At 32.0% G+C, this 14,774-nt stretch overlaps 2 protein-coding genes across 2 annotated transcripts; one reads left to right on the top strand and one right to left on the bottom strand.

Annotated features, from left to right (window-relative positions):
• Positions 1–1,489: 1,489 nt before the first annotated feature.
• LOC125209500 (probable hexosyltransferase MUCI70) lies at positions 1,490–3,607 on the bottom strand. Its single transcript, XM_048109099.1, has 5 exons — positions 3,391–3,607; positions 3,092–3,298; positions 2,781–3,008; positions 2,451–2,621; positions 1,490–1,845 (listed from the first exon to the last, which is right to left on the bottom strand). The coding sequence occupies exons 1-5, from the start codon at positions 3,605–3,607 to the stop codon at positions 1,508–1,510; spliced, it is 1,161 nt and encodes a 386-aa protein (XP_047965056.1). The 3' UTR covers positions 1,490–1,507.
• Positions 3,608–11,947: 8,340 nt separating this feature from the next.
• On the top strand, positions 11,948–14,553 carry LOC125212685 (gibberellin 2-beta-dioxygenase-like). The gene is made up of 3 exons (XM_048112915.1): positions 11,948–12,398; positions 12,795–13,143; positions 14,006–14,553. The coding sequence occupies exons 1-3, from the start codon at positions 11,962–11,964 to the stop codon at positions 14,249–14,251; spliced, it is 1,032 nt and encodes a 343-aa protein (XP_047968872.1). The 5' UTR covers positions 11,948–11,961; the 3' UTR covers positions 14,252–14,553.
• The last annotated feature ends 221 nt before the right edge of the window (positions 14,554–14,774 follow it).

The following is a 14,774-nucleotide window of genomic DNA, read 5'->3' as shown; positions in this document are numbered from 1 at the left end:
AGGAGAAAAAGAATATAAAAGTGGTTGTTTTGAAAAGAAATACTAAATGCATCGAAAGGTGTTGAAAAAATGTGAAGTGCGCAAAAGAAAAATTATGCATGAAACAAATAAACAAAAGCTAGAAAATAAAAGAAATTTGAAAAGTGATAAGAAAATCCAGACAAACTCTAGAAATTAAGCAATGTTGAAGTATGTATAATGAAAGTAGTTGGAGTTTTTATCATTGAGGTAGTATTTGGAATTTAAGTGATTCTTAGCGTATATTTCCTCATTTTACCAAAGAATCTACGTCAATAAACTGAAACTGAAAATAAAAATGAAAATGCAATAATATACACATAGGGATGTCAATCGGGCCGGCCCATCGGATTTCGGGCCAACCCTACTCGGGTTGCGGGTCAATCGGGTGCGGGCTTGTCGGGTTGTGATTTCTTTCGGGTTGTAAAAGTTCGGCCCTAATCCTAAAAGCTCGGGTTTCGGGCTAGCCCGACGGGTTAATCGGGTTGCTACCGATAAGGTTAAGGCCCGAACAATCCAATAAATCATGATGAAAATTAGTTATATTTATAAAATATAAAATATTTAATTATGATAAATTTGATATATATGCTTAAACTCAATCATAAAATACTAATATTTGTGATATTTCGTGAAATTTTAATGCAGTGAGATTAATTTATTTAACAATTATTATATTAATTAAAATTTAATATATAATTTATATATTTACCATAAAATTGAAAGTTATCTTTTTTTAGTTATCTATGTCATAGAATTAGTCAATGAAGTGTCGAATTAGGAGTAAAAAATTGAAAAATATAAATTTTACCTGGTTATCGGGCTAGCCCATCGGGTTTTCGGGTCTGGCCCTAACGGATTGCGGGTTAATCGGGTGCGGGCTTATCGGGTTTTATTTTTATCGGGCTAGAAATTTCCGACCCTAACCCTATAAATTTAGCGGGCTATTCGGGCCAGCCCACGGGTTGCGGGCTACATTGACATCCCTATTCGCACATATTAAAGAGTGAGTTTATGATTCAATCACATAATTCTACTCTAATTTTAAATTTAAGTTGGATCGAAAAGAATATTAGTATGAACTAAGCTGGAGATGGAGCTCAAATTTTGAGCTATACTAATTTAGTGCAGAATCTACTTTAAAAGAGTGCTAAGATTCCCCAAACATATTATCTTCTCAAAAGATTAGTTGACATTCACAAAAGCAAGAGTCCAAACGAAAATTTTAGATAATTCCTGATATCCACTGCCATCTGGCATCTGCCAACAAAGCTTACTTTTTTTTGTCAACCTTTATTATAATCATACTCATTTAATTTTCTAATAATAACATTTTTAAAAATAATTGTTACTAATACTAGTAGTATTATACAATCTTGAGTTCTCGATCTTCAGATTTAAATTACCACATTTACACTGCTAAATCAAACTCTCTCGCCAATATTTTTTCTAATGCACAGTAGCTATAACAAAAAATAAAAATAAAAAATCAATCAATAATGTAATTTTTCCCAAACATCTTCATAACATAGTCTTCACATTTACCAAAACCCTCATAGCCAAACAAACTTTGGGTAGCCCACTTCACATTGGGGCCCACATAGGCCTGACCTTTTTTGAGGCTGTGCCTATATTCTATTGCAATTTTCTCAAAAACCTCAACCTCAAACATGTTTATGTTAATTTTTGGTGTGATTTTATCCCTCACAAATGCAAATGCCAGTTGATCCCTGTGGTTGAATGCCTCCAATTCATTGAAAAGAAGACATGAGAATTGGTTTGAGGCTGCACTGTGCTTCCTCAGGATCAAAGCAGTATCCGGAACATCTGATATTATGTCAATAAGAACTTGTCAACCTCCATATAACATTTTCGAAAAATCTTACATAATTTTCTTATATTCTATTTAATATTTAAAGAATATAAGCTATAATTTATTTCTTTTTCTTCACTAATGCTAACTATTATATACTCCATAAACACTAAAAAAGAAACACATTTATTTTACTTATAATTTTCTCTATTTGGGACAAGAATCTGGGATTAGGTAATGAAAGAAGATTATATGCAATGATAGTCCAAAAACACTTATGAGGAGAAGCTTTACTTAGGGAATACTCTATAGTCTTTATTCGGGTTTTTCTCTTATTTTATTTTATTGATAGGAATATTAATTCATGATGTACAAGTTGCAACATGGCTTGAGTTATACTAACATTTATTAAAGAGTATTTAAAATGCGAAAGTTAGGTTCCACATGATTAAGTATAGCTTCCCTTAATTGCTTAAAGAAGTACACGTTCCACTATGGCTCATTGACTATTAACTTCCCTTGATTACTTAAAGAAATACACGTTCATTACATTATGGATCATTGTCTATACTTAAACAAAAAAAAAAAGTAAAAAAAAAGGAAGGAAAAAAAAAAAAACCTGTGGGATAAGACTTGTTTGTGTGCCAAGGTTGCATACCATTCTCACAATAAGTCTCCATTTGCACCCTCAATCCATCAACATGCCTCCACTTCTTCCATCTCGCTGTCGCCATGGCCTCCTCGATCGTGTGCACGAAATAAGGGTGCCTCGAGAGCGCCATGTCAACACCCGGCCCCACAATGAGGGCATCAATCAAAAGTAGAGGATCATTAGTTAATTGGAGCTTCGCGTCAACCCAAACACTATACTTTGTGTTTGGGAAGAGCCGATGAACCAAGTGCTTCGGTATCACCCCGTTCATTGCGGGGTTGTTGTATAAACCCTCACCTGAAACCTTAACAACTCTCCACACACCAATCTTATTCTCCTTAGTTTCGTTTGACATCACATTGTACGAATACAAACCCTTCATTGTTGCATCATCTACAAACACGAAAAAGCACACACGACCCGAGGTTTCCGGCCCTAGATTCCTAGGTTGCCGGATTTTGTCATGGTCGTTGAATATAGCCGTGACTATTACCACCCCATTACATTTCTCCATCGCAGTTCGATCTAAATATGAATAAAATAATCCGTAAAATGCATGACAACATAAAAATCAAAATGTAAAACCAAATAATCCAATAAAGTCTAACCCGAATCAGAGATTGGAAATGGCTTGAAGAAACCACATGGAATTTCATTCCCATAATCAGATAGATGAAAATGAGACAATCTTTCCTTCAAACTCAAATTCCCACCAAAACTTTCACCATTCCCCTGCATATACCTCAAAGACCTCTCACCAAAAATCGTCGAATTCATCAAATTTTCCTCCATTTTCTTCAAAACCACCGAGTAATCTGAAAACAAAACAATAAAATCATGTAAAAATTGTCCCAAGATCCATTTTTTTTTATCTTATATATATAGATATATTTATAAATTTTACTACCTGAGAAAAAAACAGGGGAATTGCAAGATGAACGAGTGGTGGGAATGGCATGCTTGTTTTCTCCATAAGAGGGAGGGTAAGAGAAGGGAGGCGGGGCAGCGGAGGGTGGCCGGAGATTGCATTTGGAGGAGGAGAGAGAGAGGTAGACGACGGAGAGAAGGTAGAAGAGAGAGAAACAGAGGATTTTGGATTGGAGACAAGTTGTAGGCTTCTCCATGAAAACAATCTTTCTAAGGACATACCGTTTCTATATTTGTATTTTCCTTAAATGTTACTCCCTCCGTCTCGAATAATTTGTCACCATTTGACCCGACACGAGTTTAAAAAATGTTATAGAAAGTGGATTGAAAAAGTTAGTGACACGTGGGTTCTACTTTTATATATTAGTTCTGTAATAAAATATGAGTGATAAAAATGAAAGGTAACAAATTTTTAATAATGCACAAAAATAGAAATTAGTGACAAATTTTCAGGAAGGAGGTATAATTATTTTGAAATAAAGTTTAATGGGTTTTGCGAAAATTCCAATTAAGACATTCGGAATTTTCGATGGTTCTTGAAAGAATTATAACAAGCAAACTTCCAACTGCAGGCTGGCCCAAGGCAGTATTCGGCTGCATAGGCATTGGTAATGGTCCCCCACCATGTTCTCCTCTTAAAAAAAGCTTGTAAATTTAGGTTAGAATATGGATATGGATTAATTAATCAATTAATTAAGAGTGTTTGAATATAACTACTACTCCCTCCGTCCCACATAATTTGAGACACTTTGACCCGATACATGTTTTAAGAAATCTAATAGAAAGTGAGTTGAAAAAGTTGGTGGGATGTGGGTCATACTTTTAAAGTATTAGTTTTATAATAAAATGTGAGTATGAATGAATTAGTGGTATATGAAGTCCACTATAAAAAATGGTAAAAGTGAAATGAGACAAATTATGTGGGACGATCCAAAATGAAATACTGGGTCAAATTATGTGGGAAGAAGGGAGTAACATATACTAGTATAAAATTCAAATACTAATTTTGTTATTATTTTCATATTTTTTACTTACTTAAGTGGAAAGGCAAAAGAGGCCAAGCTTGTAATCTGATGGATTAGAATCACAAGCCTCCAAATGATTCATGTTCATCTCTTTATCGTAATCTTTGCTCTCATTATCTTCAGTCGGTCAAAGCAAATTAAATTAAATAAACATTTCTAAATTAGTCTCATTATCGTAATCTTTGCTCTCATTATCTTCAATCGGTCAAGGGAAATTAAATTAAACAATCATTTCTAAATTAGTCTCATCTCTTTATCATAATCTTAGCTCTCATTATCTTCAGCCTGTCAAGGAAAATTAAATTAAATAATCATTTCTAAATTATTGCATGAAATATTTTTATTCCAATCTTTTTATATTGTAACCGTAAATATGAGACCGTAGCATGTGACTATTTGACTTATGAGCAAGTTCGTCAACTAAATAAGTCAGGTTTTAGCTCATTAACATCAGACCATTTGAGTTTGTGAGCAAGCTCGTCAAATAAGCTTGGTAAAAATATGAAATTACTGATAATCATTAATAATCAATGTTAGTAAATGTATCTATATTTATGTATAAACTAATTTATTTTATTAGAAATTATGATTTATAAATTAAGCTCGTTTAATAATGAATAATATTAAATGTATTGACTTGTTTTCGCTAGAAATGTATATGGTGAGCTAGATATATGAAACAAGCTAAGTGATTTGATAAATTTGATTTAAGCAACTCTGTCTGGGCTCGATTGGGGGTTGAGACTTGAGAGTCATATGTCAAATGGATCTCTTGTGGCCTACTAAGTTGGGCCTCTTAATGTGAAGTCAAATAGTTTGCACAAAAGCCCCAAGTCTCTTTTTTTAATGGGCGAAAGAAGATATGTAAAGGTCCCGCCGTGATTAATTCGAACCTGTAATATTTAAATACATACATTAACCACCCTACAACTAGTCAATACACGCAAAAAAAAAATGCCCAATGTAGCTATGTCTCTATTATTTGATCTTGTAGAAGTACTGGCGTTTAACAGGCTTAGTCCATTAATAAAGTTTCATAGAGTGAGGAGTATATAAATTACTGCTCGTTCTGTAATATTTAAGTCGAACATTTCTATTTTGACATGAGAATATATATAGCATTGTTTTCTAAATAAAGTGGAAAGAATAGAGTAAAAGAAGAAGAGAAGAGAGAGAGAGAGAAGAGAGAGAGAGTGATAATTTCAAATTTAGAGTGTCATTAGAATGAAACAATCCAAAAACTAAAATAAAAATGTGTCACTTAGAATAGAAAAAAAAAAAAAAAAAGTATAATAGAACCCTTGTGAATAATTATATATTCATTAGAGTAACAAAACTAAACCATCCTCAGTTAAACTTCTACCACTGATCTTAGTTATAAATCTTGCAACAGTAGATCCATTTAATCATTTCCTACCTTCCTGACTATGTGTTTCCCACCTCTAAGAAAACGAAATTCTCTGAAAGACATAATGAAATTTCCACAAAGGAGCCCACAGGCCACAATTTGGAATAGTATATTCTAATTATGTCTCTTTTCAGATAACCAAATGATGAAATGGATATCTATGAAGATGATGTAATAAAAAATTTCGAATTTCAATGTATCAGAGCTTGATTCGCTCCTAGTTTATTTATTTTTAGGGGTAGATTTATCTATCTTGTTTTGTTTGGATTTTGACTAGTTTTCATTATTTTTTATTAATATTCTACCAATTAGGTGTTTTAACGAGTTTGTTAAGATTTTGAAGGAAAAGAAATGGTCTAGATGAAGAGTGACCCTCAAGGACATCAATTTGTTCGTGTTCAAACAATTTCATATTGACATCTTGCATGTTTCATTTTGATTATTGTAGAGAAAATTAACACCATTTTATGAAAGTTGCGCAAACAAGAGAGAGTTACTTAGCCGAGTGATAGTGCAACCAAGCGACGTCATGACCAAGTCATGTCATCCAGAGGGCTCCATAGATCTCCACTCAACCTAGTAAGTTAGAGTGCATAACTTAATCTAACGAGTGAGGTGATTTTGAGAGGATTTTCTGGAAGATTGACAGTTAATATGAGCAGTGGCGGACGCAGGATTTTGATACTAGGGGGTCCAAACTAACATTATCAATTGTTGCGTACTTTTAGTATCAATAAGGCCAGAAACAATCATGACATGAACAATACAAATATCGTGAGATAAATAATTTTAAAATGAGCAATATAAGGTAAAGTACATATGAAGATAGTGTCAATGTCGAAATAAGTGAAGAATATAATTTTAAATAAAAAGCATAACTTTAAATTTAAATAATATGAATATATACGCTTATTAATGTAACTAAATAATTATTTTTAGTCTAGGATTATAAAAATTACTACTACTACTTTGTGATGTTACAATGACAATTTTTACACAAATAAACATTATATAACTAGAAAAAACATAAATAAATTAATCTAGCCGATAAAGTAAAAAGCCATGAATAAGTTAATAGATAAATAAATCTATTTAGTTGCCCTAGCTTTGAGAAAATCCCAAAAATAAACATAAATCTATTTAGTTGCCCTAGCTTTGAGAAAATCCCAAAAATGAACATATATTCGCAACCACAAGGAATCGAACCCGTTACATCCTTGAAACTTGGCCAACTAATTGAACAACTGAGCTATGGACTAACTTGCTAATTGATTTATGAATACTATATATATAGGAACATCGAAAATGAGTGGGGGTTCCAAGGGCCTCTCATGCCCCTTAGTGGGTCCGCCTCTGAATATGAGGGCACTGATCTAAGAAACCTTTGGAGTTGTGTCTTGGTAGCTAGACGAGATGTCCTGGAACATACAACCTATGATTTAGGTGAATTTGAAAGGGGGCATAAACTTAATTATTGATCGGCTTAGTAAATTTGATGTCAAAGGACAATGAATGTATGGCTAGAATAGGCAAGAGATGATAGAAATCATTATCCTAAAATATAATTACTTTGTTTGAATGGTTTGTTATTTATCAGTTTTTATTTAAATTTATAAAATCTAAAACTATTTTATCATTGGTCTAGATTGTATATGAAATTCAGATAGTTTTGTTCAAAATATAATACTCCCTCCGTCCCAAGGAAGATGACCCCTTCCTTGGACGGCATGAGATTTTATGCAACTTTATTTTGTGTGTTAAGTGGAGAGAGTAAAGTAAAAGAGATGGAATAAAGTAGAGATAAAGAGATTTCCATTTTAAGTAATGAGTCATCTTAATTGGGACAAACCAAAAAGGAAAGTGGGTCATCTTCAATGGGACGGAGAGAGTAATAATTATTATTAATAGAATAATAAATATTAATTTAAAAGTCATGTTATAATGGACTCGAACATATGACCTTTAGCCTCAAACTCTTATCACTCTATCACTAGGCCACTTCATTGGCCTACACTAGAAATATTAATACATAATCAATCCAAATTAATAATTTCACAAAACCTTACTAGTAATTTTAAAAAAATTACCCTAAATATGGATAAATTGACCTTATTAATTTACTCTTAGATAAATTAACCCTATTTGAACTTGGTAATTCTAATTAATAAATAATCTTAAAATTATATTATAACATACTCCCTATGTCCTATAAAAATATGTGTACTTTCTATTTTCGTCCATCCCACAAAAATATGTGCATTCCATTTTTAGAAAGTTATCTCAATTTATTATTTTATACAACAACTTATTTACAACTTATACCACTATTAAACACTATTAGTAATGTGGGTCTCATTATCCACCAAAATTATTTTAACTACCCTTCTACGCCTTTTTTTTTACTTTACTAATTTTACATTAGTTACTGTGCTATATCAATTGCCATATTTTTGTGGAACCTCCATAATTATAGAAGAGAACAATCGAATGCCCAAAAAAGTGGAGTAAAAATTCCATAATCCTTCCATACCAAGTTGGCATAGTGACTTGGTATACCTCATCAATAATTTCATGACAATTGGAAATAAAAAAACCCACATGCCACATCAATTAAACACAAATTCAATAAAACTAATTGCACAAAATAGAACGATTCTGGAATTTTAATTTCAAATTGTGTTTTTCTAATGACAACAAACAAATTGAAGCAGAACTAATCAGTATTGATTTTTCAATTAAAAAAAGATTTCTCAATTTCAGTTATAACAAAACATAGGGGTATGTGTAAACCCCAGAATATAAATACATATATCTATTATTTAGATATATTATCAATAAGGAATTATCCTGAAACTTTAGCATGGGCTCATGAACGCACACCTTTGGTGAATTTGATTCGATGGAGAGATAAACCCGTGGCGCTTTCTATTATGCAAGTAAGATTGGTTGGATTGACCCATTTTTCTGTAGGTTATATATTCACTTATGCAGATATCCATTAATTATGAAAGGTGGCATTATATTACTACTATTAAATATAACTTACATTCATATAATAGGCGTTCAATATACTACTATAATATAAGTAATATTTTACATATAAAAAAGTTATCATATAACTATACTTTTCACGTGAAGAAAATATAATTATTCCTTGATAGTGTACTAATTTAAGATTTTATTGGTGAGACTTTTTTCTTATTTTATATTTATATATTCAAAATGTTTATTATCATACTCTATAAAATAATTCCAAATAACATATAACTATATTAAATTCACGTCATATAGTCCATATATTCACTTTAATCTAACACACAACAATTAAGTGCGTAAAATACGTAAAACTAAAATACTCACCTAATTATGGGATATACTCTAATTAAATCATGATTCCCTCTCGAGTTTATAGCTAATAATTTGTGTGGGCGTATACATGTAATCAACGAGAACATTTTCGTTTTCTCACCATTTTCTTTCCACTCTAATCACTCTCATTTTCCACTCCCTTTTCTCCATATCTTTTCTAATTTCTCATTTTCTTCAAGATAAATCCTCCCCCCAAACCGACTTAATATCTGAAGTATTATTATATACTTTCCTTTTCTCCAAAAATTACTTTTTAACTTATGCACATACACGTAGCAATGCATAACAATACACTTGTCCCTAACCTTATCTATTTATATTTATTAAATAATATTTTGCAACATATATATCTACATATATTCTATTATAATTTATTCTTAATTCTATATATTATCATTGATACATATACTACATGTTCCACCAAGCAATATCTAACCATTTCCACGTGATACCATAAATATACACAATATGCCTATCTAATTAAACAATGATGTAGAGGTTAACCTTTCTCTCCCTAGTAGCATATGATCAGGAATGTCTATAATCCTAGCAAATGAAGTACTGACGCAACTTATGAACAACAAATTACATCGATATGCACTAATACTAAGATCATATTCCCGCTCTGATACCATTTAAATATCATATTCTAACTCCTCACTCTGATACCATTTAAATGTCATACCCTAACTCCTCTGACATATATATTTATAATAAACCAATACAAATTAAAATAAAGAATTTATATATTAATCATTTTACCATCCAAATAATATAATTATAAAATCCATCATTATTAGACTTACTTACAAGTATTCTAAATCCGTATATATAAATAAACATCAAATATATAAACAAATTTCAATCCATATGCATATGCCTATCTGTTCAATTTATTATTCCGTAACAAATAAGCCTGGTATCTGCCCGAGATTCCACTGTATATGACTCGAAGGTCCATTGCCATTGTATATATGACCTCATAGGTCTCATTGCCATTGTATATATGACCTCATAGGTCCCATTGCCTTTGTACATATATATATGACCCGAAGGTCCATTGTCATTATATATATGACCCGTAGGTCCATTGCCATTGTATATATGACCCGCAGGTCCATTGCCATTGTATATATGACCTCATAGGTTCCATTGCCTTTGTACATATATATATGACCCGAAGGTCCATTGTCATTGTATATATGACCCATAGGTCCATTGCATTGATATCAGACCCAGAGCAAGATTGTCACAGATCCTCTTTAGTCCAAATGATTCAAATAATTCTAATATCATATAAAAATATATCAATTGCACCACTGGTATATCTAGTGTATAAATCACACTTTTAATTTTACATATTTTATGTGATTGGTACAATAGATATATCAGTGGTGCAATTGATATATTTTTATATGATATTAGAATTATTTGAATCATTTGGACTAAAGAGGATCTGTGACAATCTTGCTCTGGGTCTGATATAAATCCAATGGACCTACGGGTCATATATACAATGACAATGGACCTTCGGGTCATATATATATGTACAATAGCAATGGGACCTATGAGGTCATATATACAATGGCAATGGACCCACGGGTCATATATACAATGGCAATGGACCTTCGGGTCATATATATATGTACAAAGGCAATGGGACCTATGAGGTCATATATACAATGGCAATGGGACCTACGAGGTCATATATACAATGGCAATGGACCTTCGGGTCATATACAATGGAATCCCGGGCAGATACCAGACTTGATTTGTCACAGAATAATAAATTGAACAGATAGGCATATGCATATGGATTGAAATTTGTTTATATATTTGATGTTTATTTATATGTGCGGATTTAGAATACTTGTAAGTAAGTCTAATAATGATGGATTTTATAATTATAGTATTTGGATGGTAGAATAATTAATATATAAATTTTTTATTTTAATTTGTATTGGTTTATTATAAATATATACGTTAGAGGGGTTGGAATATGACATTTATAAAAAAATTTTTATGACTATAGCTTATAATTTCTTATCATACTCTTAAGTATATCTTGATTTTTTACATGATGATAACTTGCAATATATTTCTTAACTTTTACATGTTAATAAGAAAATATTAAAAATATAATTGATTACTTAGTATTCTAACAAAATCTTAAATGGTCATAATTTATAATCATAATTTTTATTTGTATAAAACTTTTGTATATATATAAATATAAAATAAGAATAAATGGTCTCACTAATAAAATCTTAAATACTATCAAAGAGTTGTAATATAGTAATTTTTTTACATGAAAAATAATGTAATATGATTACTTTTTTTTATGTGAAATATTATTACATTAAGAAGTATATAAACGTATTCCATATTTAACAGTAGTATACATATATATTGTAGGAGCAGTATATTGCAAGTCTAGTATAATGCCACTTTCCATAATTAATGGGTGTCTATTACGTGCAATTAGTTTCATTGAATTTGTGTTTAATTGATATCACATGTGGATATTTTTAATTTTCATTTGTCAAGAAATTATTAATGAGCTATATCAAGTCACTATGCCAACTTAATATGGAAGGAGCATGAAATTTTTACTGAAAAAAGTGAAATACGAAAAAATAAATTGCAATATAGATTCTCATTCAACAACGTTAATAGAAGATATTTTTAAAAATATTGGACCAATTATTGTTCTTGCCTTATATATTCTCAAACATTACCACTAATCCAAATGCTTCTTTCTCTTTCTCTTTCTCACAAAAACATGGTGGTTTTATCCAAACCAGTTGTTCATACAGACTTGGCCAACTTCCAAACATGCAAATCCACCTCTGATATATTCACCGGAGTTCCCGTCATAGACATGTCGGACGCCATCGCCGCCAAGAAACTCATCGTCGAAGCCTGCAGAGAGTTTGGATTTTTTAAGGTTATCAATCACGGAATCTCACTAGAGCTCGTGGCCATGTTGGAATCGGAGGCTGTCGACTTCTTCGCACTGCCGCAGCAAGAAAAGGACAGGTCGGGCCCAGCCAGCCCGTTTGGCTATGGCAACACGAGAATCGGGCCCAACGGTGACACGGGCTGGGTCGAATACCTCCTCCTCTCCACCCGCCCCGCTCTCATGCTCCACAAACCCAATTTTCCCGCCATTTCTGAAACTCTATGGTATTAGTATGATATTGTCTGCTTTCGAATAAGTGCTGACAGTTTCATTCCTATGACACTTTCTAAAATAAACTCCCTCCTTTTGCCAATAAATGTCGCGTTTTAAAAAATTGTTTAACTTTTGTAAAAGGTTAACGAAGATGGATCCTACTTTTTTTTTTTCACATTTATTTTATAATAAAATTAATTTTATAATAAAATATGAGTACAGTTAGTTAGTGGAATATGTGGACCACTTGCCAAAAGCGATGAAAGTGAAATGTGACATTTATTGACAAATGGATAAAAAATGGAAAAATATGACATTTAATGCTATAACTAGGAATTGCAATTTGCACATATATATACTATTACTAGTACATTTTCTAATTCTCCAATGTGGGATGGTTTTATCAGGTTTGCTGCGGACGAGTATGTCTCGGCAGTGGCAAAAATGCTGAAGGAAGTTTTGGAGATGATTTCTGAGGAGCTGGGAATTGGGCCGAGGGGCTGCCTGAGCGGCCTCGTAGGGGACGAGAAGAGCGATTCGTGTTTCCGGCTGAATCACTACCGGCCGTGCCCATATCTTGAGGCATTGAGTGGCCGGAATTTGATCGGATTTGGTGAGCACACAGACTCTCAAATAATGTCGGTTTTGAGATCTTGCAACGCACCGGGCCTCGAAATTCGTCTGCAAAATGGTACATGGGCTGCTGTCCCATCTGATCAAACCTCTTTCTACTTTAGTGTTGGAGATTCTCTTCAGGTAAATAGAGTACTTAACACATTATGCCTAATAAATTGACCTTATGTGAAAATATAACTGCCTTTTATTCAACTATAGTTTTCATGCAGATTTCCGATTGCCGTCAGACTTTTAAGAGTCTGCCCGGCCCATATTGGATTTGTCATTATCAATTTATTAGATATTTTTTAAGAAAATACTCTCACCGTCCCATTAAAATAGAAACTTTTAAAACGGCACAGATTTTAATGCAAAATTAGAAATAGAAGTGAGATATAGAAAAAAATGTGTTAGTAGAAAATGGGCCTCATCTCATTAGAGAAAAAGAAATTTGCTTAAATAAGTTTCTATTTTTAGAGAAGAATGAAAAAAGAAATTGCCTCTATTTTTAAGGACGGATGGAGTACTATATATATCTTTATTCTTTCTATTATTTCGAACTTAAAAAAAAACAGTAGAGATTGTCGGAGCAACAGTTGTGTATCACGTCATGTGATTTTAACTCTTCTTTTATAATTTATCAGTCTTTAAACAATAGTCTTCTTTTTGCCATTTTCTTTTATAAGTACGAAATTAATTAGCTTTTGTTTAGACAAGTTTTTTCCTCTCTTATGAGTTTTACACTAATAATACCTTGATCAATTTTGTTTCCTCTTTCTTAGTTTATTAATTTCGTATAAAAATTTTGTCATCCTCAAAGTCCTTATTTTTAGAAGCTAGAGGGAGTATGAGTTGAGTTAGATACACATATGTGATCAATTACTATAATTCATAAAAAATCACAGTCCCTAGCTCAATTTACTTATACACGGTAAATTAAAATGGAAATATAGTAGTAGTAAAACACTAGATGTAATAAAATGAAGGGGTTGGTTGCATGCAGGTGATGACCAATGGAAGATTTAAGAGTGTGAAGCATAGAGTGGTGTCAAATTGCCTCAAATCAAGGGTGTCAATGATATATTTTGGAGGGCCACCATTGAATGAAAAGATTGTACCTTTATGCTCATTAATGGAGGAAGGTGAAGAAAGCATGTACGAGGAATTCACTTGGTCCGAATACAAGAAATCAGCTTACAACTCTAACTTGGGTGATGATAGGTTGAAGCTTTTTGAAAAAATCAAGTGATATTCCTTGATTTAATTAAACACCATGATTGGCAATATCTTTTTAGTTTCCTAAAGAGTAGACTTTCTATAGATGGCAATGACGAGGCATCCATCTAGTTGCAATTTGGATTTTCTACATAGGTTATGAATAGATAGCTAGGTATAATTTATTAAGGGCGTGTTTAGTTTATTGGAAATAGCCAGAATAAGGCCCAAATCTGTTTTAAATTACTTACTAAATTAGTCCATCACCTTTGTCCCAAGATAGTTGAGTTGTGTTTATTTTAAACAGTCCTAAAACAGTCGAGTCATATTCATTTCTATTTTTCTACAAAAACTTTATTTCTTTCCTAATTTGTTCTCTATTTTCATTTCATACTTCATTCTCTCTTTTTCTTCTGTACATAATTCTCCCACTATGTTATTGTTTAAACATTAATTTGTTAAATTGTCTACATTGGAATGAAACAATCCATGTGATTACTGAAACAATATACAACATGTGATTTCCTCTTATATATATTTTGTTGGCAATTAAAAAT

This window comes from Salvia hispanica, chromosome 3 (genome assembly GCF_023119035.1).
Source record: "Salvia hispanica cultivar TCC Black 2014 chromosome 3, UniMelb_Shisp_WGS_1.0, whole genome shotgun sequence".
Classification (NCBI taxonomy): Eukaryota; Viridiplantae; Streptophyta; class Magnoliopsida; order Lamiales; family Lamiaceae; genus Salvia; species Salvia hispanica.
Note: the sequence above shows the minus strand (reverse complement) of the source record. Positions and strands in the feature narration are given on the sequence as shown.

Excerpts from the sequence above, each read along its gene's own strand:
- LOC125209500 (XM_048109099.1), bottom strand. The coding sequence starts at position 3,607 with ATGGAGAAGCCTACAACTTGTCTCCAATCCAAAATCCTCTGTTTCTCT. Across the intron at positions 3,299-3,390 it reads TTCCCCTGTTTTTTTCTCAG|ATTACTCGGTGGTTTTGAAG; the intron begins GTAGTAAAATTT and ends TTTTGTTTTCAG. Across the intron at positions 1,846-2,450 it reads AAACAAGTCTTATCCCACAG|ATGTTCCGGATACTGCTTTG; the intron begins GTTTTTTTTTTT and ends ACATAATATCAG.
- LOC125212685 (XM_048112915.1), top strand. The coding sequence starts at position 11,962 with ATGCTTCTTTCTCTTTCTCTTTCTCACAAAAACATGGTGGTTTTATCC. Across the intron at positions 12,399-12,794 it reads GCCATTTCTGAAACTCTATG|GTTTGCTGCGGACGAGTATG; the intron begins GTATTAGTATGA and ends TGGTTTTATCAG. Across the intron at positions 13,144-14,005 it reads GTGTTGGAGATTCTCTTCAG|GTGATGACCAATGGAAGATT; the intron begins GTAAATAGAGTA and ends GGTTGCATGCAG.